The sequence below is a fragment of the Embiotoca jacksoni genome, unplaced genomic scaffold (assembly GCF_022577435.1).
Source record: "Embiotoca jacksoni isolate LCO1_2020_lvr unplaced genomic scaffold, fEmbJac1.0.p SCAF_144, whole genome shotgun sequence".
In the NCBI taxonomy this organism is placed as follows: Eukaryota; Metazoa; Chordata; class Actinopteri; family Embiotocidae; genus Embiotoca; species Embiotoca jacksoni.
In genome coordinates this window covers 74197-100654 of record NW_027185279.1, presented here as the reverse complement: position 1 = coordinate 100654, position 26458 = coordinate 74197, and the positions used below count along the sequence as shown (strand labels likewise).

Here is a 26458-nt window from a genome sequence, read left to right as displayed (position 1 = left end):
ACCGTGGTTACCGTGTGGTGACGGATGTCGTTTCACCCCCTTCACGAAAAGCTGAGATACTCATGTGCAGCTTGTGCATATGAAAAAAAAAAAAAAGTGTTTTTCTGAGTTCCTGGAATTCCCATGATGCACTCTGGTCCCCTTCGCTCCACTCCAGTGTGATTTTTTTTTTTTTTTTCCCCACAGGCACAAAAATAACAGAAGATTTTGGTTTCACTTAACGCATACAGTCTTCTCAACCTTCATTCTTTTTTTACATAAAATCTATTTTAGAAATGCGACTTCGCATCCTAAACATTCACAAATGGCAGTCTGTAAGTTTGTTTTTTTTTATTTCCCAGTCAAAACACAAAAACAAACAAAAATCCATGTTGTTGATTATGTAACACGGCAACAATCCTCCAGTGTCCATTCGTTTCATTTCCCCATAAAATAAAATCCATCTGTGCAAATAAACACCGAGCTAAAAATAGACACGAAATATTTTTTTACAGTGTTACTTCGTCGTTATTATATAGCTTCTTTTCAATTTTTTTACAGTTATACGGCGCCACAAAGAACGTTTGTTTCTGCGAGCGGCGATCGAGATATAGTTCAAAAATAAATACATTTCGATGAGTCAGATTATTATTTGCAGAGTTGTAAAGACTTAAAAAGAATTACACCCAAAAAAAACAACAAAAAAAAACATCCCAGTGTCCTGAAACATTTCCTTATTGTAAAATAAATCCTTCATGTTTTGTTTTTTTGGTTTCTTGGACGATTGTGAAATTACAACAACAGATGAGACTGAAGACGATTTCAAACATCCAGTTTGGGTTGGTTTTTTTTTTCGGAAAATCTGGGATGAAGGTGGACGAGGCGAAGTACAATCGAGTGTTGGCGTCACGACGGCGACGCGAAGTTCCCCGGGGGCGTCCCGGGGCGTCCCGTGTCGCGGCTACGAAACCCGATCGGTTCGCTCGGGAGAGGCGGAAATCTCTCGACTTACATTCGGACGCGAACGCGGCGATTTACGGGCGAGGACTTTATATTATTTTAAAAGCAGAGAAAAAGTACAGCTGCGAAGATCTTAAAGAAAAAAAAAACAATATATTTTTTTTGACCGCAATAAAAAGTCGTAACACCCCGAGCGGCAGCTAAAAATGCACTTTTCAGTTTTAGCGAAGGCTAGCTTAGCAGCTAACTTGCATGATACAGAGTTGATTATGACCTGCGTAGTTAGCCGTCTTTAAATGACTTTAGCTGCGTAGTTAGCCGTCTTTTTAATGTTTTAACTGCATAGTTAGCGGTCTTCTTATAACAAGCTGTGTAGTTAGCTATCTTTCTATAACTAGATGCGTCATTTTACGACTTTAGCTGCGTAGTTAGCCGTCTTCCGACAGCTTCAGAAGCACAACTATTTTTCTGTAACTTTAGCCGCGTGGTCCGTCTCTTCGTTTCCTGCCTTTCCGCGGCGTAGAGAGCATGAAGAGCTCTCGAACCGGGCGGCGGTGAGAGAAACACCAAAACAAAAAAAAGGCCGAACGAAGCGAACCGACGGGACCGAAAGTACGACGATTTTGCCCGTCGGCTCCGTTTCTGCGCTCGCGGCGTATTTCAGAAAAAAGACGTCTCATCCGGAAAGACGTCGCTGACGTGGCTTCGCGACACAAGACTCCTTGTCGCCGCTCGGCGACGCTTTCATCTCGCGTCGCGCGAAACTTCATCCTTTAAAACGTACGTTCGGCATCCGCGTGCGACTACGTTAAAAACAACCGTAAGCAGTAAATAGAAATATTCGTAATATCCGCGCACGTGGATAAAAAAAAAAAACACAAAACAACAAAACAAACGTCTCCGCCCGACAGAAGGGAGGAAACGCCAAAAAGCCCACGTGAAGGTTTTGCCGAGTCGGCGGCTTCGCGGCCTTCGACGGCGCTGCGGTTTCCAGTGTAACACAAACAGAAGTGTGTATCTGTAACAGTAAACACACACACACTCACACACACTCACTCACACACACACTCACACACACACACTTAACTTCAGGCGTTGAGCAGCTCGTCGGCGGAGCGTCCGATGGCGTCGGGGTTGGAGAGGGGGTCCAGGTCGGCGAACAGGTTGAACCAGGCCGACATGTCTTTGGATCCTCCTGAAGGAGCTGCGGACATCACAACGAAAGGTTAAACTTGTCGTAAACATTTGATCGTTTCTATCAGTTCGTCACATCTCCACGATAGCGTCCTTTTTTTTTTTTTTAATGTTGGGTATTTTACAAAAATTCGATCAGCGTTTCCCCGACCGGACAAAATAGGTACGTACTCGTAGAACTGCAGTTACGTCTAGTAACTACTATCCATTTAGTTTCAATTTCACAGGTCCCCCAAAAAATAAAAAACAACACCGACACGGACTCGTACCTTTGGCTGCTGGACTCGGAGCCGGCTGAGCTGATTGGTTGGGACCAGGCGGAGGCTGAAGGGGCGGAGCTTGGAACATCGGTGGGGTTGCCCAGCCTAAAAAAAAAAAAAAAAGCAGGGAAAAGAAAACAGAAGCAGTTAGGTGTGCTTCTGGATCTCATCAGCCGGTGTGATGCAGGGACTTCGTCCCTCCAGCAGAGGGCGGTGTGGCCGACCTGTGGAGCTCAGGCTGTGATCCAGCAGCTGGGAGGGCAGGAAGCCGGTGGGGCTGGGAGGGTTGGAGGGCTCGCACGTTGCCGCCGCCACCGCCAACGCCTCGCCGCCTCCTCCTCCTCCTCCTCCTCCTCCTCCTCCTCCCGCGGTCGCCGTGGCGACGCTGGGCGGGTCAAACATCCCGAACGCGTCCTGCCATTCTCTGCTGAACTCGTCGCTGGAGCCCGGACCGAGGAGGTCCTTGAGGAACGCCATGTCGCTGCGCTCGCCGTCGTCGTCTTCCTCCTCCGGTCTCGGTCCGGTCCCAGAGGGAAGCGGAGGAGCGCCTGAGGGGGCAGGAGAGGAACAAAATGAGAGAAAGTTACAGGTTACTGCCCTCATATCAGACCTCATTTGAAAGTTCAAAATGCGTGCCGATTTCCTCCCAAAAATGTTTGATCACACGTTGAATCGCAAAACAGCTCTGCAAGCGCCAACAGCGGTCGAATGGTGCGAATTTGCCGACTCGGGAATAATTCGCTCCTTCGTTTGGTCTGAGCACGTCATAAAACTCCACAGGAGCCTTTAAAGCGAGCTTCTTTTCTTTTTTTTTCCCTTTCGAAAACTCAACCAGGCTTTTCCACATCTTGAATATTCACCCGTGACAGTAGTGACAGATTTAACCAAAAAAAAATATGTTAAATATTGCACTTTAAAAGCAACGCTGGTTGGAACCACTTGGTTTTCCAGTCTTTACGCTAAGCTAACAAGCTACGCATTGTACAGACGTGAAGGGAAGAAGCGAATCTCAGAAGCCTAAAAGCAAAAAAGACCGAAAGCGAAGGGGACGAACTCCCTTCCAGCGAGCCAGGCAGACCGAGTCCACGTCCGAACGGGAAGAGGAAGTTGAAATAGAAGGTGGAGGAAGTAGAAGTAGACGATCGGCCCAGCCAGTTTACCGGCGGCGGGCGGCGGCGAGAGGCCGGACTGGAGGTTTCCGAAGCCCCACGGGTCCCTCTGGTCTCCGGCCGGCAGAGGAGGCGGGGCTCGATGCCGGAGCTGGGTATCTGCTGGGGGCGTGGCCCGCGGCACGTCGAAGGCCCCGAGCATCAGGTCGTCGTCGTCGGAGCCCGCGGGAAGTCCTCGGAGGTCGTGCAGGGCCGGAGCGGTTCGGTGCGCTGAAGATCAAAAAGCCGTCCGGTGGTCCACGGTGAGCAGTAAAAAAAAAAAAAAAAAAACTCCCAACGTACACATCTGTACTGTTTACACTACTGCCGGCGACACACACTTACCGATGTCACCGCTCTGGCTCCGCCCATCACTGCTGCGGGCGGGGTCTGGAAAGGAAAACAGAAATATCAAGTAAACCTGTAAATTAAAAAAAAAATTTTTAAAAAGAAGCTGCTTCTCAAATCTGGTTTAAAAAAAAAATGTAACGGCATCTTTTGCGTTTCGGCCAGCAGGGGGCAGCACATACCTGCGTCGCAGGGCTTGTCGTCATCCAGGGACACCAGGCTGTGGACAAGAGGGAGGAAAGGAAAAAAACAAAAAAAATGAGAAAGCGCCTTATGTTGGCTGGTGAGACGCGGGTTTTTTTATTTTTATTTTTATTTTATTTCTACTTGTAGCGATGCGGTGGCCTCTATGGGGATTTGGAGCTGCTACACGGGTCGCTACTGACCGCCTACGGGTCACGCGCACACTTACTGGTTCGTCAACACGGGGACGACATCGCCGCCGCGTTTGATGAAGACGCAGCTGAGGTGGGGTGTGTGAGGAAAACAAAAGGATGACAATGAAAGCGTGTGTGTGTGTGTGTGTGTGTGTGTGTGTGTGTGTGTGTGTGTGTGTGTGTGTGTTAAGTAAGACACGGCGGCTGCTGTTTTCTTACCAAAAACGTTGAAAAAAAAATAAAAATAATCGACGGCCTCCTCTGATTGGCTGTTATAAACACAACAGGAAACCACCGAGGACCTCCGCCAAAATAAAACAACAGTGACCTCCGCGGCAGCTACGTGTATAAATAAAAGTCGGCGAATAAAAGCGCGACTGAATGTTGGCTGGCCTGAGAACGGAGACAGATGGTGTGTGTGTGTGTGTGTGTGTGTGTGCTTTATGAATTGATTTTTTTTTTTTTTATAGTTGTTTTTCCTCCTCACCTGTCCGTGTTGCTCTGCAGAGCCGTCTCCTTCTTGTCCTCCGCTTGTTGCGAGTCAGATATCTGCTCCAGCGGGTCCCGTAGGTCCTGTTTCCCAACACACACACACACACATACAACTTCATGCTTTAAAAAGAAGACACACACCTTTCGTCGGCGGTTTTTAATTATTTCTCTTTTTCAAAGCCGGAGCGACAACCTTCAGCGTGTTGAACTGGTACGGTACGTGTCCCTGGAAGGCCTCGTGGATGCCCGACATGGCGTGGGCCGTCTTCTCCCAGAACTGCAGCAGAGTGGTCTGAAGAAACCGGACAAACAAAATACCGCCGTTCACTTTCTATACGGCACGACTTCTGTTGCCGTCGACGACCGACCATGCTTCCTTCAAAAAAAAAACGAGTCGACTCGGTCTGCGGCAACTAGTGCCAGCAGTAGTGGTTTGTAAGAGCTTCAATTAATGAATGAATAAACAAAATAAACAGATATCGCAAAAAAAAAAAAAAAAAAAAGGCTAAATATAAAATAGTCATAAACGTCAGCGCTGGTTTATTTGGTGGGATACGTGTTTGTCTTTATTCAGTCGACTTTAAAACACGTATCTAATGATACTACGCTTATTATCACTATTCATTTATTGTGATATTTTATTGTATGTTAATTAAACGGGCACCTGGTATGTGCAGAGGGAGTGAGAGAGCATGTTGCAGCGGCTCGCTCCCAACATGTCCACCTTCTGACACACGTCGTTCTTCAGCTTGTCGAACTGGCCCTTCGTCCCCCTGACCTGGGCCTGGACCTGTACACACACACACACACACACACACACACACACACACACACACATGTATGAGTATACACACACACACGTATACACACACACACACACACACACACAAGGACATGAGGTCAGTGAGGAAGTGAAGCCTCCGTCAGCCCTCCAGCAGAAAGGCGGCGCCGACCTTGCGGAACTTCTCCAGCTGCTTGTAGGTGTCCGGGTCCAGTTCCTGGGAGACGTCCTTCATCCAGAGCAGCGCTCCTCGGTACTCGGTGCGCGCCTTCTCCATGCGGCCGACCGTCAGCAGCGTGTCGGCGATGGCGCGCCGCCGGAACGTCTCCACCTCCTGCTGGAGGCGGTGCAGCGGCGGGCAGAGCGCCATCCTTTTCAGGGGGGGGGGGGAAGAAGACGCTCAGACAAACAGGCAGCAGGTTGTATGTGTGTGTGTTTTTTTGGTTTTTTTTTTTAAATGTTCATTTCTGGATCATCGCCTGGCGGACCTCTGCTTGGCCGAGGCGCACAGCGCCTTGCTGGTGGCGTCCATCATGTTGCCCGCCTTCGTGCGGTCGTGTTCGGACTGGAAGCGCAGGAAGAGGCCGAGCTCGTTCTCCTCCTGAGACAAACCTGGGGGGAAGGGGTGGGGAGTTTAAACAACGTAGGGGGAGAATTGACCTGACTTCTCAAGATATGGAAGCCGGTCTCAGACCTGGTGGACCCGTCTGGGATGGACAGGTTGAAAACACTGGAAGCTGATGATACGAGTAAGGTGCACTTACGTCAGGCTGGTGGCGCGAGTGTGTTGTTGTTGTTATTATTATTATTTGTTGTTGCTATCTTTGCTTTTTTTTTTTCTCTCTCCTTCTGTTTTGTATTCTTAAAGTTTTGAAGTCCTATTAAATTGTAAAATAAATTTAAAAAAAACATTTTAAATTTAAAAAGGACATACTTGGCTTTTATTGAATCCTCCGTGCCCGCGAAAAACACGTGATTATCACTTTTTTTTTTTCTTTTTTTTCAGAAAAACAGAAAATATGACCTGGATCATTAACAGCTATATTCAAAAATAAAAATAAAGTTTGAAAAAAAATTTAAAAAATAAATAAATAAAAAAATAAAATAAAAAAAATAATAATAATAATAAAGTTTGATTCTGAAAAAAAGTCCGAAAAAGTTTCTGTCATTACTGAAACAGCAGTGAGTTTTGTTCAGGACTATTTTCAGCAGTGGATTTATACACATAAAAATTTTATTTAAAAAAGGAACAAATACACGCACAACAGCTCAAATTGTTGTTGTTGTTGTTTTTTTTATAGATACGAGTCGGACTCACGTGTGATCCGGTGCTGGTACTTCTCGATCACCTTCAGCAGCTCGGTGCACGTCGACTGGACCGAGCGGAAGAACTGCGAAAAGGAGACGAGCGGCGTGATTAGAAAGAATTCACCCGTGCGAATGTGGCGTTGTTGTCATGACGATGGAAAAAAAAAAACGTGTCAAAAATGTGGAAACTCGGAAATGTTTTTGCTCATTTTTGAATTTGACGCCAGCCAACCAAAAATAAAGCTGGGGGGGGGGGCACGTTTACCACGTTTTGTTTTTTTCAACACCTCTTCTTTTAACAACACTCTGCAAACAGTCCACAACTGAAGAGACCAGTTGCTGGAGTTTCGAAAGTGAAACGTGGCCCCATTCTTGCCCCATGTCGGATTTCAGATGCTCCTCCCGCCCCGAAGCGTTTACAGAGTGTTGTTTAAACGCGCCCTTGTCCCAACTTTCTTTTGGAAAACACCCCCCCCCCTCCCCGTCACTCCCCTTGCCCAGTGTCTCGCATTTCAGAAAATGAATAAGAATTTTTCTATACCGACTGCAAACCACGAGACATTTAGTATGATGTGTAAACTCTATACACATAAAGTAATAAAAAGGGAAAAAAAACGGGATTTTTTTTTTTTTTTTTTTTTTTTCTCAACTTGCCATTTTTTTCTGAAATCGCACAATTTCAGTGCAAAAAAAACCAAACTGAAAACGAAACAAGATAAACAAACATTTTTGATAACGACAACCACGAAAAGGACAAATATTGGTGGCCTTCAACCTGAACCTGCAGCCCCCTCTCAGACTTCAGACGGTAAGAAAGCCCGAGTTACTCATTAACTGTAGAACAAACAGGCGGCTTCAGTCCGTCGGCCGACACCTGTCGCCTGCCGTGTTTGGAAAAAATAAATACAAATAAAACCCTCACGTCAACGTGACCTGATGATACGAGTAAGATGGAATTATGTCCGGCTGGTCGAGTTATTATTTAATGTCGTTTCTTTTGTTGTGTTTTGTTTTTTTCTTCTTCTTCTGTTTTGTATTCTTAAAGTTTTGTCTTGTTAAGTTGTAAAGTCCCCAAAAAAATTTAAAATAAATAAATATCACAATAAAAATCCTGCTCTGAATTTAGTCTTTGTTGGATCGTTGGAAATGTGACGAGTTCTGTTTCTGTCTCCGGGGACGACGAGGACGCCCGATCTTTATTCTGGAGCGAACAAAAAGTCTCAGTGTGTGTGTGTGTGTGTGTGTGTGTGTGAGTGTGGACGTGCTAGAGTTTCAACTGACACACACACACACACACACACACACACACACACACACACACACACACACACACACCCTCACCTCCAGCTTGGCGTCCAGGTCGGCGTCCGACGCCACCACGTACTCGTCCTCCTTCTTGCCCGTGGCCTTGATGAGGACCTGCTTGGTCTTCCAGAACTTCTTCTGCATGCGTGCCATCACCGAGCTGTCCTCGCCGAGCAGGGCCCGGCCCCCGCTCAGCATGTCGCCTGCAAACCTGGGAGCGAGGGGGGGGGCACATTTATATAAACATATGTGCCATAATGGCAGTGGATTGGATCTGACAGTTATGGTGAAGAATAAGCTTCGACACGTACCCGTCCATTAGAGGATGCCGGCCCTTTTTTTCTGCTCTACAAAAACAAAACAAAAATAGATTTGAGTTGAAAAAGAAATCTAAAAGCCTTTAATCAGTCACGGCTGTTCAATCACAGGAAAAACTCTTTCAGCCTCTGAAGGCCGTCATCAGGGCAGCTCCAAATAAGGCTGTTCCTTATACGTGTTGGTCAGTGGTCACATGACCCGTATGGACCAATCAACCGTCACAAGGGACCAGGTAAAAGACACATGATGGGGAAAAAACATTATGTCCAGATTATAAATAATGAATCAAAAATCTCTTCATAGTTTAACATGCATTTAAACATTAAGTGGCGAGTAACATTTAAACCGACCCAGTTGTCCAAAGAGAAAAAAAAAAAAAAAAAAAGAATAAAATGGAGACAAGTCAAATTGGGGGCTTAAATTAAATCATATCCAGACAAAAACAGGTTTTGTTTTGTTTTTAAGTGCATTCCAGGATTTTGCACATTGACATTTATGTATATAAAATTTGGTTGTGATTATTATGTTGTTCGCAAGAAATTCAACTTGTTCGTGCTTCAAAGTTAATCCTAGTCGAAACACCCTCACGGCGAAATTGGAAGTCAGACTGACTGCTTAGTAAACAAACAAACAAACAAACAAACACCAACTCACAACCTGTAACTGTACCGACTGCTCTTATTGTTATTGACTCCTCTTATTGTTATTGTGTTGTTCCCTTAGTGGATTGTCTTTTTGTGTTGCAATTAATACAAAAAAATGTGATAAATAAAAACAAAAAAGTGAATCCTAGTTGTACACATTCAAAAGGACAATAAATCTATATTTACGGATTTGCATTTTAACTAATCATGCAGGGGATCTCCGTCATCTTTGGATCGGTTCAACCCAAAAAAAAATAATAATAATAAAAAAAATAAATAAACCACATTAATCTAATAACGGTGATCAGAGACCTGCGACTTTCACCGGAGACCGGGGAGTCAGCTGGCTGCCGGAGCAGGTGTTCAATTACAGGTAAAACGGTTAGCCCCCAAAAATAAAGTGTCATTCGGTCATTTATCAGCACGGAGGAGACATTTATGACGCGGTGAACATAAATAAATAAACGTGTCAAGAGAAAACGAAGAAAAAGCGTTTAAAAAAAGAAAAGAAAAGAAAGGCGCTTGTTACCTAGCAGCAGTTCAGCTAGTAGCTCGAGCGGTGCGTCTCGAGAGCGTTTAACCGGCACGCGGCAGTTGAACGAGTCTGTTTTTTAATCTAATAGTCGTGTTTAATGAAGTGAATGTACCTTTTGTGTTGCTTTCAGCTTCCTCCAGCATCTATGCGGCGCGGCTCGGCTCGGCTAGCCTGCTCTCCCGATGACCGTCATCGTCTGAGTCAGAGGAAACAGGATATGTTAAAAAAAATAAATAAAAACACACGCAGCGCCGCGCGGGGCGCTCGAGGGCCGCTTTGCTTTGTCCACGTCATCGTCAAAGATCGTCTATTGTTACGAACCCTCCACCTCACGGCAAATAAAACCTGCCTGGCATTGCAAAATGGACGTCGTCTGACCTAAAACTAAAAAAAAAAAATAAAACATTTGAAATTAAGCCTCAATGTTGCTCAACGTGTGTTTCTGAAAAAAAAAAAAAAAAAAAAAAAAAAAAAGGAAAACAAAAGAAAAAAATCGGACCCTCATAAAGTTGACCATTACATATCTATAAAATGTCGATGTGTAACTCTAGAAGTCAGTATAGTTTGCATCAAATACCGCCATATTTCTACAACCTGACTCCCCTGAGATGAGTGGCTCCCTTTGGAGCTTAATTTCCATATTGTGAAGAAATAAGTGTGGATGGTTTTTGTTTTTTTTCTCAATAAACAAATGTAACTCTTAAAAATCATTCCGAGTGAGACCTCTCTTCTTTTGCCAACCTCTGCGGTCAAACCAGTTGGAGGAGGAAAGAAGTCTTCAGCGTTTGTCTTTTTCTGGGCAGAACCATGAGGAAGTCGATGACCTCGTTCAACTGCAGATTGTAAAATGCACAATGGGTATAGTCATAATAAACATTAAAAAAATATATATTAAGTTGGAATAATGACAAGTATTATGGATTCCCTGAGTTGTAATTCAAGGTTTAATGTATGAAAAAATTGAAGCAAATGTCCCATGTCAGAATTAAAATGATTACTTTAGATATTTGTCTGATTTTATCTAATAAGATTGTGGTTTTGTATTTAAATCATTTTAAAAATGCAGTATGGGACATGTAAGAGACCTCAGCAACACAATTAGTATTTTCTTATTAATGTGGTGTTCTTTATCAATAAATTATCATCAGTTCTCCGCGTTATGGATTCCACAATGTTTTTACGAGGACGGCGAATGAGGCATTAACGGGACCGCACATTTAAACCCGACTTGATTCACCATCACCTGCAGCCTCGGCAAAAAGCGCCGATTCACCAGACTTCCGGGAAGTTACATAACGTCACCTCTTTTTTTCTTTTTTTTTTTGGGCTGCAGAGCCTCTTTTCCTCTCAAGAACAAAGAGAGAAGCTCCATCCTTGTGTTTAAAAGCCCTCGAAGAAGCAAGTTAAGAAATGTTAGATTGGATTTGGTATTTGCTGCATTTGTTTTTTTGCATTACTGTTTTTGAGACTTCCTTTCACGTATAGAAAAAAAAAAAATCCCATCATCCATCTGTTAACCTTCAACTGCAACAAATAAATTGTTGTAAAACAGCTTCTGGATCAGATGTTCACTGATTAACTAAAAGCTCCTGACATGAACCTGCAGGATTTTTTTTTTTTTTTATACCGTCCTCTCCTGACACGTGATTGGCCAATCGGGCTTAAGCAGGCGTTCCTAATAAAAGTGTGCGGCTCAAATCCAAAAGGCAAAATTGGGAAGACCGAGTTGTGACATCACACGCTGCTTGCATCGCCATTGGAAAAAGACACACTTCCAGAAAAAAAAAAAAAAAAAAAATTGAATCATAATTTTAACAAAAAGAATGAATAAGTGTGTGTATATATATCAATATTATATTTGATTATATTTTAGCAAATTAGCAAACCAGGAAAGGCTTTAACATAAGTAAATCCAATGTATACAATTTGACGTGAAATACAAATAATCTTTTTTTTTTTTTTTTTAAATGACATTTAATATGACTCCAATTTTGCTATGAACTCTGGGTAAATTCCTTTTTGGCTAAAGTCTGCAGAAATGCCACCTGCGTTCACACCATTTCTTTTTTTTTTTTTACTTTAAATACTAAATATAATAGTATGGATATTATATGGAGTCCACTTATGAAACCACCATTGAAACGTCATGGATATTTAATCGTGTGGGACAAAGTTCGAAGAGACGACATTTAGGAGACTAAATTAATTTATACTTTGTTCAGGTTTTACAGGGAAACGAAGACGAGCTGTAAGAAAAATATGTGTAAAAACTGAAAGGTGGGTGGGGGGGTTTAAAAATAACCAGGAGATGAGTCCAAAAAACAAAAAACGGTTGCGTCTCTGTCTTGTGTCCTCTACGCCCCCGCGTCCGTCTGACAGGCCGAGTATCTGTAGGTGTACAGCTTGTTATCCGCGCCTCCGCTCAACATCAGCTGGAAACAGGAGAAAGAAAAAAAAAAAACACGACAGGTTACACATTTATTTTGTGTATGTGGTGTTTTGTTTGTTTGTTTGTTTGTTTGTTTGTTTGTGTCGTACCCCGCTTTCCGTCCAGTCCACGCAAAACACTTTGTCCTCGTGGGCCGCCAGGTCGTACAGAGGAGCCTTACAGCTGGCGAGACAACACACAAACAATCACGTGTTCAATTTTGAGTTTGAATAAATCATCCTGTGTTTTATTTTGAAAGAGACAGGAAGCTCGCTGCGGATCGGCAAAAAAAAGAAAAAAAAAAAAGAAAGATGTCCAAGTTTTTTTTTTGTTTTTTTTTTGCACGAGTTACTGAAAAATAACGTTTCAAATTGTTGTTTTTTATGCAAAACAAAAATAAATTAAAAAAAAAAAAAAAAAAGCTTGTTTCTGTCCTGAATAAAGGACGTAAGTGTTGCGATTAAAAAAAAAATGTTTGTGAGTTTGTTTTTTTCAAGTTGGCCCTCAAAACCTGGTCGCCACAAGAGGGCGCTTTACAATAACTGACCTCTGGCCAAATCCATCCTATATCATTTTATTTTATTTTTATCTTATTCTATTGTATTTGTGTATGCTGCGCATTTTGAATTTTTTTTTTTTTAATATTTATCCTTTTACTACCTACTATCTATCTATCTATCTATCTATCTATTTTCAGCTTTGACGTTCTCAGATGATCCAAAAATGCTTTAATGTTTGATTAAAAACTGGAATATTTTCCTCCATCGTTTAGTTTAACTGGGGGGGGGACTCTTAACGACCAAATAAGGAGATGATGAATCTGACATCAGCTGGTGGTCTGACCTGCCTCTTACTGCCTTGCTCTGACACACAGAGACTTAATTGCATCACGGTAACCATGGTGACAATCTGGGCACATGCAGGCACATGCTCCCGTCTGTATGGACTTAATTGCATCGCTGTGATTTATTTACTCTCTGGAGCACTAAATGAAAAAAAATAGTCCCCAAAAAATGAACATACGAGTAATATTTTTAGAAAATTTGTGACTTTACTGCGTTTAAATATTTTTTTTTTTTTTAAACTAGAAGTGATGCGTCTTATTAAAAAATGATAATAATAATAATAATAACAATAATAATAAAAAAAAATTTAAAAAAATGCACAGTATATACAAATAAAATACAATAAGATAAAAAAAAATTACGTTAAATTAAAAACAGTGCGACGGTGTGGGATGGATTTGTAGGAACCAACGACTATTTTTTTCCACCGACCTTCTGGTGTCCCAGAGCTTGACCAGGTTGTCAAGGGAACCGGAGACCAGCTGGTGCTCATGCGCCGGCGCCCACTTAACGGCGGTGACCCAGCCAGTGTGGGAGGTCAGCGACAGCAGCACCAGAGACCCGTCTGAGGAGGAGGAGGAGGAGGAGGAAGAGGGCGGACTCATGAATGAAGACCAGAAAATAAAAACCTGACATACACGTAGGTGGATCCGTGGACGGCTCGCTGGTACCTTTGGATCGAGGGTCCCACAGTCGGACGTGTCGGTCGGTGCTGCCCGTGGCCAGCCGTCGACACGAAGGCGAGTAGGAAACGCAGTTGAACACTTTACTGCCCGTCTGTGAAAGAAAATAAAACAATTTGGTTTTTTTGGTTTTTTTTATGTGAAATGCCAGAAAAACAGGGTCAACAGTAACCGTGAGAAAGTCGTGCTCTCAATTCAAAGCCTTTATACGATCTCAAAATAAATAAGCCTGAGTGAAAGACAATAAATAAATATATATATATGTAAATAAGAAACTAAAGCTGATTTTTTTTTTTTTATGTTCAGTGACTCATTATTTTTTTTAAATTTCATTGATACGACTAATCTGAAATTTACACAGTTTCCTTAATTAATGTCAATATTTATATAATTTGTTAATATTTTTAGTATAATATCTTATATCCATAGTTTTTCTTTCCTGCTGTTGGAGGTTTTACTTTCTGTTAAAAGGGAGTTTTTCCTTCCTGCTGTTGGAGGTTTTACTTCCTGTTAAAAGGGAGTTTTTCCTTCCTGCTGTTGGAGGTTTTACTTCCTGTTAAAAGGGAGTTTTTCCTTCCTGCTGTTGGGAGATTTTTCTTCCTGTTAAAGAAGAGTTTTTTCCTCCCAGCTGCTCACGTGTGAATTCTTGAATCATTTCTTTCCTCTTTATAATGTTATAAAGTTCTGTTTTAAAGGACTTTACTGTGTCGAGTGCCCTAAAAAAATGACCCTGTTTTGTGATTTGGCGCCATATAAATAAAACAGAATGAAATTACTGCAAAAATCATGTAGCTGCTGTGTTCCTTTACCAGCGTCGTCTTCATCGTTCCCGTCTCGACGTCCCACAAGCGGATGGTGTGGTCCCAGGACGCGCTGCAAACTTCCTCGCTGTCGCACCACAGGACGGAGGACACGGCCTCGTTGTGTCCGGACAACGTCATCAAGGGAGTCTGAGACGGCAACAGAGATCGCAGGGTTATAAAAAGAAAAAAAAGGTGATCATCTTCAGGTTGGTGATACTCTGTTGTTGTTGTTGTTGTTGTTTTTGAACTCACCCTGGTCAGACCGAGCTGCTGTGTCTTCTGTTTCTTCCTTGGCCTGTCGGCGGCGACCTCCTCCACCTCGTCCGCCTCGTCCGTGGGTACTGATGGAAAACACGCAGCAGCCGCGTGAATGCGTGCTTTTTTTTTTCTTTTTTTTTAAATCCGATAACGAGACCTTTTGGGGAACCTACCTGCTGACCAGATCTTCAACATTTTGTCCCAGGAACCGCTGCAGAACTAAAAAAAAAAAAAAAAAAGGGGAAGCAACCTTGAGACGTGATTTCAAGCCCTTTTTATTTTATTTTTAATATATTTTCCAACCACTGTTTTTTTTTTCTACCTTCGAGCCGGTGGGGTCTGTGGAGACGGTGTCGACGCTCCCCGTGTGTCCCCGGCAGCAGTGTCTGGCCTTCACCTCGTTCCTCTCCGAGTTCCACTCCCACAGCAGCACCGATTGGTCCAGAGAGGCGGTGAGGAGCAGAGAGGTGAGGCCGTCTGCAACATCCACACACACACGAGATTTAACGAAAAAGATTGTGATTATTATTATTTCCTCTCACTCTTTCGCACTCTCATATGTTGGAGTTTTTCCTTCCTGCTGTTGGAGGTTCTACTTCCTGTTAAAAGTGAGTTTTTCCTTCCAGCTGTTGGAGGTCTTACTTCCTGTTAAAAGGGAGTTTTTCCTTCCTGCTGTTGGAGGTTTCACTTCCTGTTAAAAGGGAGTTTTTCCTTCCAGCTGTTGGAGGTCTTACTTCCTGTTAAAAGTGAGTTTTTCCTTCCAGCTGTTGGAGGTCTTACTTCCTGTTAAAAGTGAGTTTTTCCTTCCAACTGTTGGAGGGTCTACTTCCCTTTAAAAGGGAGTTTTTACTTTCTACTGTTGGAGGTTCTACTTCCTGTTAAAAGTGAGTTTTTCCTTCCAGCTGTTGGAGGTTTTACTTCCTGTTAAAGAGAGTTTTTCCTTGCTACTGTTGGAGGTTTTTCTCTCTTAAAGAGGAGTTTTTTTCCCTCCTAGCTTTATGTGGGAATTGTTGGGTTTCTCTGTATAAATGCTGTAAAGTTCCGCTGTAAGGACTTTAAATGTGTTAAGTGCCATGAAATAACCTCTGTTGTGATTTGGCGCTATGTAGATAAAACTGAATTGAATTCTTAAAAAAATCTTGTTTGCCGTTTGTGTCCCGCTCACCTCTCTTCACCCAGGCCACGTCTTTGACCACATCTGTGTGTCCGGCCACCGTCATCACCACTTTGCCCTCCGCCGACCAAATCCGGGCCGTCTTGTCGTACGACCCCGTGAGGATCCTGCAGAAAAATAAATAAATATTGACATCTCTATTTTCAGGGAAGTGTTCAGGAGTTCCTGTCGTATTAAAGCTATCAATAAAGTAATTTAGCTACTCATAATAAGTAAATGACAAGAAATACCAGTGGATTCATCCATCAGAGAGCATCAGCAGGGTTGTTTATATTTAGCTGCGGGACTTCCTGCTTTCTTTATGAAAAATGTTTGATTGTGTTACACGTCGGTGTAAAAGAAAAAAATGACGAAAGGAATGAGCGAAGAAAGAAGAACAGAAAAGGAAAAAGTGAGAACTGATGAATGTACGTGAATCTCAGCCGGATCGAGAAAACCACTATTTCCCTCACTTGGATGGTTTGTTCAGTGTTGCTATGACGACAAAACGGACATGAAAACGCAACACGAGCCAGAAAACTACGAACTCCGGTGACCGAATTTGCTCCTCGTGCAGCTCGTGAACCGAGCGTCCGACATCGGCCGCGTCTCACCACTCGGCGTCGGCGTCCACCGAGCTGATCCAGTCGTCGTGCATCATGCACTCCTGCGGCTCCGGTGCCGTGATCCGCTCCACGTACTCGATCTCCACCACTTCTTCCTGAAACGCACACACACGGGCAACGTTTGCACTCAATAAATCCGGTTCCTTTCATCCGTCGGCCCCGTTTAGAAGTCGGCACGTTTTCCCGGTCGGACCGTACCGTTGATATTCCCTCCGTGTCCATGTGGGCGGACAGCGACGACCGCAGGAACTGACCCCGGACCAGGAAGTCGAAATCCACTTTGCCGTGAGATGCTGTGAAAACAAAAGAAGGTATGTACATGCCTATTCATGTTTTATATGTCTAATTATTTCACTAACTATCTATAACTGGATTTGGACTCCCTGCTGAATTCTTTTCTGTTCCCAAAAACACCAAATTTGATGCTCGAGTGAAATCACAACTGTTTGTCCTTCACCATCAACACTGTCTGTTTAATTTGATTTGATTTGTATATACTGTGCATTTTTAATTATTTTTTTTTATACTTTTTACTACCTCTATTTTTATTCTGTAATTTTTATGGGTTTTATATATATTTATTTCTTTTTTTTTTACAGCCTAGATGCAAAACGGATTCTCAGTTTTAATTGAAAGTAGAAAGTATGAACAAAAATCACGTGACTTTTACCATGTTTAGCCTCCAGCAGCTTGTTGATGACGCCGCTGAGGTCCTGCACTTCGGACGCTGCTGGGATGGAGAACGGGACGTCATCTACGACGTACCTGCACACAAAAAAAACAAAAAGACACGCAAAACACGTCTTTAACAGATTAAATTAGTCCGTATAACTCGCGAGGGGGCACGTGAAGAAAGTACTACGTCATTACGTTGAAATTGTTAGCATTAGCTAGCTCAAAAAAAAAAAAGTCGTTTTATAGTTCAGTTATATCCGAGAAAAATAAACCGCTTACTTCTTGTTCTCCGTGAAGAACCGCGCCTGTAACTGCGACATTTCCTCAGCTGCGTGTGCGTGTTTCTCTTCCCAACCGCGGGCTTTCGGGGAACCTCAATAGAAAGCTACCCGGCTGCTCCTCTTCATAACAGCTCTCGTGCGAGCCCGCGCCATGTGGTTCACGAGGGAAGCCGCTTCGCTCGAGCGCAGAGTCACCGCTCGAGTCGCTCGAGTCGCTCGGTGCTCGACTCGTGACGCCTGTGTCGCCACGCCCCCTTTTTTCTGGGGCGAACCACGGCGACGGAGAGTCGGCGGAAGTTGAGACTTTTCCTCCAAACTTCTGCTTTAAACCAACCGGTTTAACCGAGCTTTTTATTTTTATTTTATTTATTTTTTTTGGGGGGGGGGGGATTTTTACATTAACAGGACTTTTTCTTTGTGAAAATTTATTAATAATAAAAATTTACGGCACACAGTAAAAACAATGTCCATAATGTGGAGTGTCCCATAACGTGAATTACAAGAACCCAAACCAAGAAGGCTTTTGGTTCACACTTCAGCTTCTACAACAAGACAAGAGAAGTTAAGAAAAGAAAAGAAAACATCATACCAGGACAAGAAATCCAGATATTTATCAAAAGTCTTAAAATCTTAATTTTTGGTACATTCAAACAATAAATGCCAAATAACATTTAAAAATGGCCCAGTTGTCCAAAGAGAAACAGAAAAGGAGTTTTTACACTCAAACTGAGGTATTGCGCAACTTTTAAAGTGTAGATCCGAGATCTTTGTAAATCTGTCGCCGTTGAAGATGCGATCCGAGCCGCCAGAGGAACACCGCAAGAACTCCGGGCTTCGGAGAGGAGATCACTTCATACAGGTATTACACCTGTGGAAGAAGAAGAAAAAATAAAAAACACATCTTCAACGGCGACAGATTTACAAAGATCTCGGATCTACACATTAAAAGTTGCGCAATACCCCAGTTTGCAAGTAAAAACTCCTTTTCTGTTTCTCTAGGGACAACTGGGCCATTTTTAAATGTTATGTGGCATTTATTGTTTGAATGTACCAAAAATTAAGATTTTAAGACTTTTGATAAATATCTGTATTTGGCTTTCTTGTCTTGACATAATGTTCTTGCCCTGATGAACGACTTTTTTTTTTAAATGTGCTATGAGTTATGAAAGCCTTTTTGTTTTTTTTTATATCGTCACACCTCGAGTGCCTCGAATTTCTTCAACTCAAGCTTCTTATATATCCGTTAAATTAGATTTCATACCAAAGCTTGCCTCCTCTTCTCCTCTCCCCTCCTCTTGCCTTCTCCTCTTGTCTAGTCTCCTCCTGTCTTCCCTCCTCTTGCCTTCTCCTCGTCTTGTCTCCTCCTGTCTTCCCTCCTCCTCTTGTCTTCTCTCCTCTTGTCTTGTCTCCTCCTGTCCTCCCTCCTCCTGTCTTCCCTCCTCTTGCCTTCTCGTCTTCCCTTCTCCTTGTCTTCTCTCCTCTTGTCTTCTCTCCTTTTGTCTTCTCTCCTCTTGTCTTCTCTCCTCTTGTCTTCTCCTGTCCTCCCTCCTCCTGTCTTTCCTCCTCTTGCCTTCTCCTCATCTTGTCTCCTCCTGTCCTCCCTCCTCCTGTCTTCCCTCCTCTTGCCTTCTCCTCTTGTCTTCTCTCCTCTTGTCTTGTCTCCTCCTATCTTCCCTCCTCTTGCCTTCTCGTCTTCCCTTCTCCTTGTCTTCCCTCCTCTTGTCTTCTCTCCTTTTGTCTTCTCTCCTCTTGTCTTCTCTCCTCTTGTCTTCTCCTGTCCTCCCTCCTCCTGTCTTCCCTCCTCTTGCCTTCTCCTCTTGTTTTCTCTCCTCTTGTCTTGTCCCCTCCTGTCTTCCCTCCTCTTGCCTTCTCCTCATCTTGTCTCCTCCTGTCCTCCCTCCTCCTGTCTTCCCTCCTCTTGCCTTCTCCTCTTGTCTTCTCTCCTCTTGTCTTGTCTCCTCCTATCTTCCCTCCTCTTGCCTTCTCGTCTTCCCTTCTCCTTGTCTTCCCTCCTCTTGTCTTCTCTCCTTTTGTCTTCTCTCCTCTTGTCTTCTCTCCTCTTGTCTTCTCCTGTCCTCCCTCCTCCTGTCTTCCCTCCTCTTGCCTTCTCCTCTTGTCTTCTCTCCTCTTGTCTTGTCTCCTCCTGTCTTCCCTCCTCTTGCCTTCTCCTCCTGTCCTCCCTCCTCCTGTCTTCCCTCCTCTCGTCTCCTCCTTGTCTTCCCTCCTCCTGTCTTCCCTCCTCTTGCCTTCTCCTCTTGTCTCCTCCTGTCTTCCCTCCTCTTGCCTTCTCGTCTTCCCTTCTCCTTGTCTTCCCTCCTCTTGTCTTCTCTCCTTTTGTCTTCTCTCCTCTTGTCTTCTCTCCTCTTGTCTTCTCCTGTCCTCCCTCCTCCTGTCTTCCCTCCTCTTGCCTTCTCCTCTTGTTTTCTCTCCTCTTGTCTTGTCCCCTCCTGTCTTCCCTCCTCTTGCCTTCTCGTCTTCCCTTCTCCTTGTCTTCCCTCCTCTTGTCTTCTCTCCTTTTGTCTTCTCTCCTCTTGTCTTCTCTCCTCTTGTCTTCTCCTGTCCTCCCTCCTCCTGTCTTCCCTCCTCTTGCCTTCTCCTCTTGTTTTCTCTCCTCTTGTCTTCTCCTGTCCTCCCTCCTCCTGTCTTCCCTCCTTTTGCCTTCTCCTCTTGTTTTCTCTCCTCTTGTCTTGTCCCCTCCTGTCTTCCCTCCTCTTGCCTTCTCCTCCTGTCCTCCCTCCTCCTGTCTTCCCTCCTCTCGTCTCCTCCTTGTCTTCCCTCCTCCTGTCTTCCCTCCTCTTGCCTTCTCCTCTTGCCTTCTCTCCTCTTGTCTTCTCTCCTCTTGTCCTCCCTCCTCCTGTCCTCCCTCCTCTTGTCTTCTCTCCTCTTGTCTCCTCCTTGTCTTCCCTCCTCCTGTCTTCCCTCCTCTTGCCTTCTCTCCTCTTGTCTTCTCTCCTCTTGTCCTCCCTCCTCCTGTCCTCCCTCCTCTTGCCTTCTCTCCTCTTGTCTTCTCTCCTCTTGTCTCCTCCTTGTCTTCCCTCCTCCTGTCTTCCCTCCTCTTGCCTTCTCTCCTCTTGTCTTCTCTCCTCTTGTCCTCCCTCCTCCTGTCCTCCCTCCTCTTGCCTTCTCTCCTCTTGTCTTCTCTCCTCTTGTCTCCTCCTTGTCTTCCCTCCTCCTGTCTTCCCTCCTCTTGCCTTCTCTCCTCTTGTCTTCTCTCCTCTTGTCCTCCCTCCTCCTGTCCTCCCTCCTCTCCTCCTCCTGTTGAATTGTTGGGTTTCTCTGTATAAAGTTCTGCCATAAAGACTTTACCGTGTTAAAGTGCCATGAACTAACCTGTTGTGATTTAGGGATATAAAAATAAGATTTAATTAATTCTGTGGAGGACTCTGCTGAGGACATTCGAGACACGTTCTTACACGCAATCACAATTAGAAAGCAAATCTTTATTGAATATTTTTTTTAAATCTGATTTTTAATCATGTTCGTAGTCAAAATAAGATCTAGCTTTAATGGCGGGAGCCTAAAACGTGCTTTATATGCTGCTTTCTATGATTTTAATGTTTAAGCTTCGTTAATGTGACTCTCATCTCTGAAGCAGAAGTGAAGTATTTGGAACTCGAAAACACTGTTGCTAGGCAACAGCAACATAGACGGCGTCCACGTTGCCGTTGCCTAGCAACAGTGTTTTTGCCACTTAACCGCCTCAGATGGCCGAGCATACTGCGCATGCGCCTTCCCATGCTGGAAACACGAGCTCACGACTTCCATTGATATTTAAAACTCCTATTGTGACGTAATTTCATGCAGTATTTTGCTCATCATTTTTTTTTTATACCCATTCAGTGTAACACAATGAAGAAACACCATTACAGGAAAAAAAAAAGAAAAAGTTTATTCAACCATTCATCAAGTAAAAGTGGGGAAATCTGATCAGAGCTCATAGCGCTGATTTTCATACTGTCGAACTAACACGGTAGATTACAAACGTAAACATCTTTTTTTTTTTTAACTTTAATAACTGGAGAAAAATGTCCCCTCTCAGTGATTAAAGATCGAAACAATAATGTTGTATTTGACGTGAACTCCATTTATAATGTCCAGGAACTCAACACTGTACGGTCTTTTGGAGGATAAAAAATTATGACAAAAACAAACGGAAAAAAAAAAAATATATATATACACGCTGCGTCTTCCTCATTCGTCGTCTTCCTCCTCTTTCACCTTCTTTTTCTTCTTCTTCTTCTTTTTCTCTGTCGACTGGAGACAAAAGGACGAGCAGTTAGAAGGAGAAGGGAAAAAAAACAACAACAAAAAAACACCTCGAACGTTTTAATAAATCATCTTTAAAACTTTCAAGTCTTACTTCAGCTGCTGGCATCTCTTCCACCATCGGCTCCTCTGGCTCCGCCTCCGCAGATTTGTCCTTCTTTTTCTTCTTCTTCTTTTTCGGCGTTTCCTCGGTTGCTTCTTCTTCTAAAAAAACAACAACAACAGATTCTACTTGAGCATCATGACATTTTAGGACATAATAATAACAAAAGTGGACTCCAGATTTAACCCACCTTCTGTCACCGGCTCCTTTTTGGCCTTTTTGGATTTGACCGCCGGTGTTGCGCTTCCTCCTGCAGCCTCCTCCTCCTCCACCTCCTCGAACTTCCTCTTCTTGGAGGTGGAGGGAATCGTAGAGTCGCCGGACGGGTCGTAGATTCGCACTTCACTGCGATCGGACAAAAAAAACGAAAGACAGACGTGAGCACTCGACATGTTTTAAGGTCCACCGGTGGGATACGAATGTCGGGAAAGGTGCCGCGTCATCACCTCTTGTGCTGGTACTTGTCGGCCTTCGCCATCGCTTTGCCGGTTCCGCTGATTCGTCGGATCTGAAACGGAAAAAAAAAAAAAAAAAAGACAAAACGTAAACACGTGCTCATTACGCGTCGTTTTTTTTTTTTTTTTTGGTGTGATGACTACATTTACTGTGGGATTAATAAAGTCTAAAGATTTGTCAAAAAAAACAACAACAACAACCAAGTTGCACTTACTCCCTTGTCCTCCAGTTGGCGCAGTCGGACCTCCAGCTTGGCTCGGTTCTCGATGCCCATCTCGGCGTTGGTGTCCTCTCCGAGGGCGTCGTAGCGGATCGCCAGCGCCGATTTAGCCGCCAGCATCCTGGAGATCTGCGCAATGAAACCACTCTTTTTTTTAGACTCGGGAGGGTGTGTGTGTGTGTGTGTGTGTGTGTGTGCGTCTCCTCGGCGCCTCACCTTGCCCTTGTTCTTGGCGGTGGTCTGGCCCACCAGGGAGGCGTGGTAGATGAGGCCGTACTTGGGCGTGTCCTTGTGGGTCTTCAGCGCTCGGAACAGCGCCTTCTCGGCGCCGAGGATCTGCACCGTGGACGCCGGGTGCTTCGCCAGATTCAGGAGGGAACCTCCACGAGGGAACACAATTACAAATGAGTAAATCAGACAAGATAGTCCCTCCTGCGACGGCGCGCCGAGGCTTCCTGCTGCGGCTCAGATGAGGTAGTGACTTAAAAATACCGTCACGTGTTCAGGAAAAGCGACAGATTGTCTTCATCATCATCGCCGCTCTCACACACACACACAAAACACACTCCTCTCTCTGCGACTTCTTACCGGCGTGCGAGATGAGCCGGGCGCCGACGAGCTCGCCCACCATCACCGTCAGGTTGGGCGCGATCGCCATCATCCGGTTCTTCAGGTAGTCGTAGAGCTGCGTGCGGTACTCCGAGATCTCGATCACCTGCCGAGAGGAGGAAAGGAAAAAAAAACACACACAAAAAAAAGGATTTGTGTTTTAGGCCGGGTCACTTCCTGGAGTCACTTCTTGGAAGTCGCGTGACGGTTCAGATGAGGTAGTGACTTAAAAATGCCCACACGGTCTGTTTTCAGGACGAAAGACGACTGGCGTCATCATCATCACCACCGTCGACGTCGAGCTCGGCTCGCGGGCGACGTTAAGGTCGTTACCTGGTCGCAGAGGTGGCCGATGTTGCCGATGTCCTGCTCCGACACCTCGGTTCCCATGGAGATCTCGGCCGCCAGCTTGACCTCGGCCTCGATTTCCTCGGGGAGGACGTCCGACAGGTCCGAGCCGGCCACGTTGGTGCGGTCGCCTGCGGGGAAACACGGCGAGGGGTGGGGGAGGGGAGGGGTGTTAGCAATTAGCTACCGTTTATATGCACTAATAATAAAGCAGGTTTGTAACGGAGTTTTTAAAAGAACCGTTCCACTGATTTCACAGCCCGTCACTCCCGGCCTCAGTTTACAGTTACAGTCTGGTATTAAGTCTCGAGTTAAAAGGGCGGACCAATCGGCGAGCAGCGTCGGTGGCTAACCGCGCTTGTCCCCGCCCCCCTCGCTTCACTGTGATTGGACGTCAACGACGGGGAGGAGGTTTCTCCGTACCTATTTTGCGGACCGTCTTGCAGTACACCAGGTTGTCCGTGACGACCTTCCCGAGCTCGGGGAAGTGCCAGCCGTACCACTCTCGGCAGCGCATGATGTAGTTGTTGAGCTCCTTGTCCAGGTCGTCCAGGAGCGCTGAAGGAGAGAAGGCGCTCAAAGTCAAGAACGAAACCGCAATTGAACGTTTGACAGCCGAAACTCATCAAACTAGAATTCAGCGTTTGGATTTAGGTGCATGTATTTTAGGTTGTCCCCCATAAAAGGGTGTTTTTCAATTAAAAGTATGCAAGTAAACATCTTTTAATTTTTTTTTTTTTTACCATTATTACCATATCAGTGTGTAAAATTTCTAAAATTAGATCTGGTAAATTTAGTTCATTCTGATGGTCTCACTCATTTAGCTTAGGAGGTGCACCGGCCCCTTTAAAACTGGCAGGGAAACCCCGACTAGAACCTTTTACTCAATAATATAGAGGGCGGGGCGGGGGGGGGGGAAGAGAAACAAGGAAGCACTTACAGATGGCCTGAACGATCATGGTGTCCACTTTGTCCGGACTGAACTTCAGCTTGTAGCGCGACAAACTGGAAACGATAAAAAAAACAACACTCGCGAGTTTAACTACTTTAAATCCTAAATAATAAAATGACGCCTCAGCGGTAGTTACGAATGCTGAAGGAGAAATTGACAAGGACATTTTTTTCAGACAGCAAATGTAATCATGAGCAGCATTTCTTGTCCTATTTTTCTTTCTCTCTCTCTTTTTTTTTTTTTTAATATCTCTGTTGCTACCGGACCTGTGGGCCAACCCCAGAGACATGGCGCTCATCTCCCGGGCAGGGAGTCCCGTGATGAGGCTCTCCATCTGGCTGCGGATGCATCGCATCAGCTCGGCCACGGCGGGGCTGTGGACGCACTGCAGGTCCAGCTTTTCCTGGGAAAGAAACAAAATTAGAAACTGCTCTTACAGTTCCTGCTCCGTTTACTATATTATAAATGCCGGATTCACATACTTTGATAACTCCGCCCAGTTTGGCGTCGCTGATGGCCAGCTGCTCGTGCGCTTCCTTGGCGACGACCTTCTTCAGCGCTTTCTTCAAACTCTTGCCGATCTTCCCCTCGGTGAGGGCGGTGGCGGCTGGAGAGAGGTTGAGATGAGGAACACTGAATTAAATACACAAATAAAAACGCGGCAAACTAAACTGAAGAACGAAGACATTTTTGATCATTTCAATTATCTTTTTATTATTATTTGCAACCTAAAGAATTTAAGGGGGTCTCAGTGGTGGTGATGCCTACTGCTGAAATCAGGCACAGGAGTGCATCTGCTCTTTGCTTAGTCAGCAATAAACATGGAGGAGAAGCAGCGTTTAGTTTTTATGCTCCGCATATCTGGAACAAAGTCACAGAAAACACTTTGTAATGTTTTGATCACAGTTTGTAATGTTTTAAAGCAAAGCTGGTCATGTTTTCATCACTATTTAAATGTTATTAAATGTTCTTTTGCCTCCATGTTTTGATGCTTTTAATGAAGCCATTTGAATTGCCTTGTTGAAATGTGTTGTACAAAAACTTGCCAGACCGCAGGTAGGTGTGTGTGTGTAATGTGTGTGTGTGTGTGTGTGTTAGTTGCACAAAGAGAAACACGTCATTTACCTGCTAAGGCCTCTGTGGTGTCCTGGAACTTCTCAAAGTGCTTCAACTTCACACTGGTAAAAGTCCAAAACACAAATAGTGACGTCACATATCATCCATTTGAAAAAAAATAAATAAATATATATACATCAACTGGCTGATCTGTAATAAAACTTACACTTTGTTGGCTTTTTCAGGAGTTTCAAACTCCTTGTACAGGCTGTCCACCTGCTGCAGTTTGGATTCATCGAGAACCTGCAACGACACAGAAGATGAAAGAAAGAGGTCTTGAACGCAGCACCGGCGGGGCGGCACGAGGCGCGTCGGAGGAGTCTCGCGGACTCTTTCTGTCGATACAAACGAGGAATCCGCTTCGTGGTTAATTAACGTTTTTATTAACAAATGAACGTGTTGTTGAAATATGATCATCGCTCTTGCTTCTTGAAGTACCAGAAGACACGTGAACGGAGGGGACGCGAGAGCCAAGCTAGCTCCACGTGGTTACGAGGCCCGTCAGACGACCAGCTTACTGTCCGCTCGCGCATCAGCAAAGACGCTCGCGCGCAAGCTGAGGAGCTTTCGTCTGCATGGTCACGCGCTGCAGTACAAATGAAAAGGCTTTTTTATTTTGTATTTAAATGTTTTCCCCCCACGAGCTGTAACGTTACTTACAAATGAACCGTTGAACTGTCGGTAACTAGCTCCGCGGCTAACCTCGGCTAACTCGACGAGCTATGAGCAAAAACGTCCATTTTTTTGAACTGACAATCAAAACAAGAGTCGGTTACTTACTTTGAAAATCGCATATCCAGCGGCGGTCTCAAATAACACGAGCATTTTGGCAGCGGCTGTGTTATGTTTCGTTTATTTCGAGGTGCTCCTCTCGGGACGAGAGTCTCCACGTTCCGCCGCTGGTCCCCGCTCTGCAGCACGCGGTGGCAAGCGCATGCGCACTAGGGAAACTAATGGGTTGCCAGCGGGCGATATCCCCCAGTTTCT

The 26458-nt window shown here is 44.5% G+C and overlaps 3 protein-coding genes and 2 non-coding genes across 6 annotated transcripts; all 5 read right to left on the bottom strand.

Annotated features, from left to right (window-relative positions):
- Positions 1–315: 315 nt before the first annotated feature.
- On the bottom strand, positions 316–9852 carry ical1 (islet cell autoantigen 1-like). 2 transcript variants are annotated; one of them, XM_069148448.1, is made up of 15 exons: positions 9762–9852; positions 8464–8499; positions 8189–8363; positions 6858–6930; positions 6028–6151; positions 5712–5910; positions 5423–5548; positions 4952–5050; positions 4754–4839; positions 4072–4109; positions 3887–3931; positions 3554–3772; positions 2618–2941; positions 2403–2498; positions 316–2143 (listed from the first exon to the last, which is right to left on the bottom strand). In XM_069148448.1, exons 2-15 carry the CDS (start codon positions 8469–8471, stop codon positions 2028–2030), a joined length of 1728 nt encoding a protein of 575 aa, XP_069004549.1. In that variant the 5' UTR covers positions 8472–8499; positions 9762–9852; the 3' UTR covers positions 316–2027. The 2 variants fall into 2 exon arrangements, with proteins under 2 accessions (XP_069004549.1, XP_069004550.1); XM_069148449.1 differs by lacking the exon at positions 3554–3772.
- A 1985-nt stretch (positions 9853–11837) lies between these two features.
- On the bottom strand, positions 11838–17584 carry wdr12 (WD repeat domain 12). Its single transcript, XM_069148447.1, has 13 exons — positions 17400–17584; positions 17116–17210; positions 16644–16738; positions 16434–16540; positions 15832–15947; positions 14989–15143; positions 14840–14885; positions 14661–14749; positions 14415–14555; positions 13594–13699; positions 13355–13487; positions 12188–12260; positions 11838–12081 (listed from the first exon to the last, which is right to left on the bottom strand). The coding sequence occupies exons 1-13, from the start codon at positions 17438–17440 to the stop codon at positions 12004–12006; spliced, it is 1275 nt and encodes a 424-aa protein (XP_069004548.1). The 5' UTR covers positions 17441–17584; the 3' UTR covers positions 11838–12003.
- A 3680-nt stretch (positions 17585–21264) lies between these two features.
- nop58 (NOP58 ribonucleoprotein homolog (yeast)) lies at positions 21265–26399 on the bottom strand. The gene is made up of 15 exons (XM_069148446.1): positions 26252–26399; positions 25638–25714; positions 25481–25533; positions 24838–24962; positions 24622–24758; positions 24344–24408; positions 23827–23961; positions 23389–23534; positions 23035–23161; positions 22663–22826; positions 22441–22575; positions 22217–22278; positions 21961–22115; positions 21762–21871; positions 21265–21655 (listed from the first exon to the last, which is right to left on the bottom strand). Exons 1-15 carry the CDS (start codon positions 26294–26296, stop codon positions 21593–21595), a joined length of 1599 nt encoding a protein of 532 aa, XP_069004547.1. The 5' UTR covers positions 26297–26399; the 3' UTR covers positions 21265–21592.
- On the bottom strand, positions 22905–22989 carry LOC138197613 (small nucleolar RNA SNORD11B). Its single transcript, XR_011178222.1, has one exon. It is a non-coding gene; the product is annotated as a small nucleolar RNA SNORD11B (small nucleolar RNA).
- On the bottom strand, positions 23258–23349 carry LOC138197612 (small nucleolar RNA SNORD11B). Its single transcript, XR_011178221.1, has one exon. It is a non-coding gene; the product is annotated as a small nucleolar RNA SNORD11B (small nucleolar RNA).
- Positions 26400–26458: the final 59 nt, after the last annotated feature.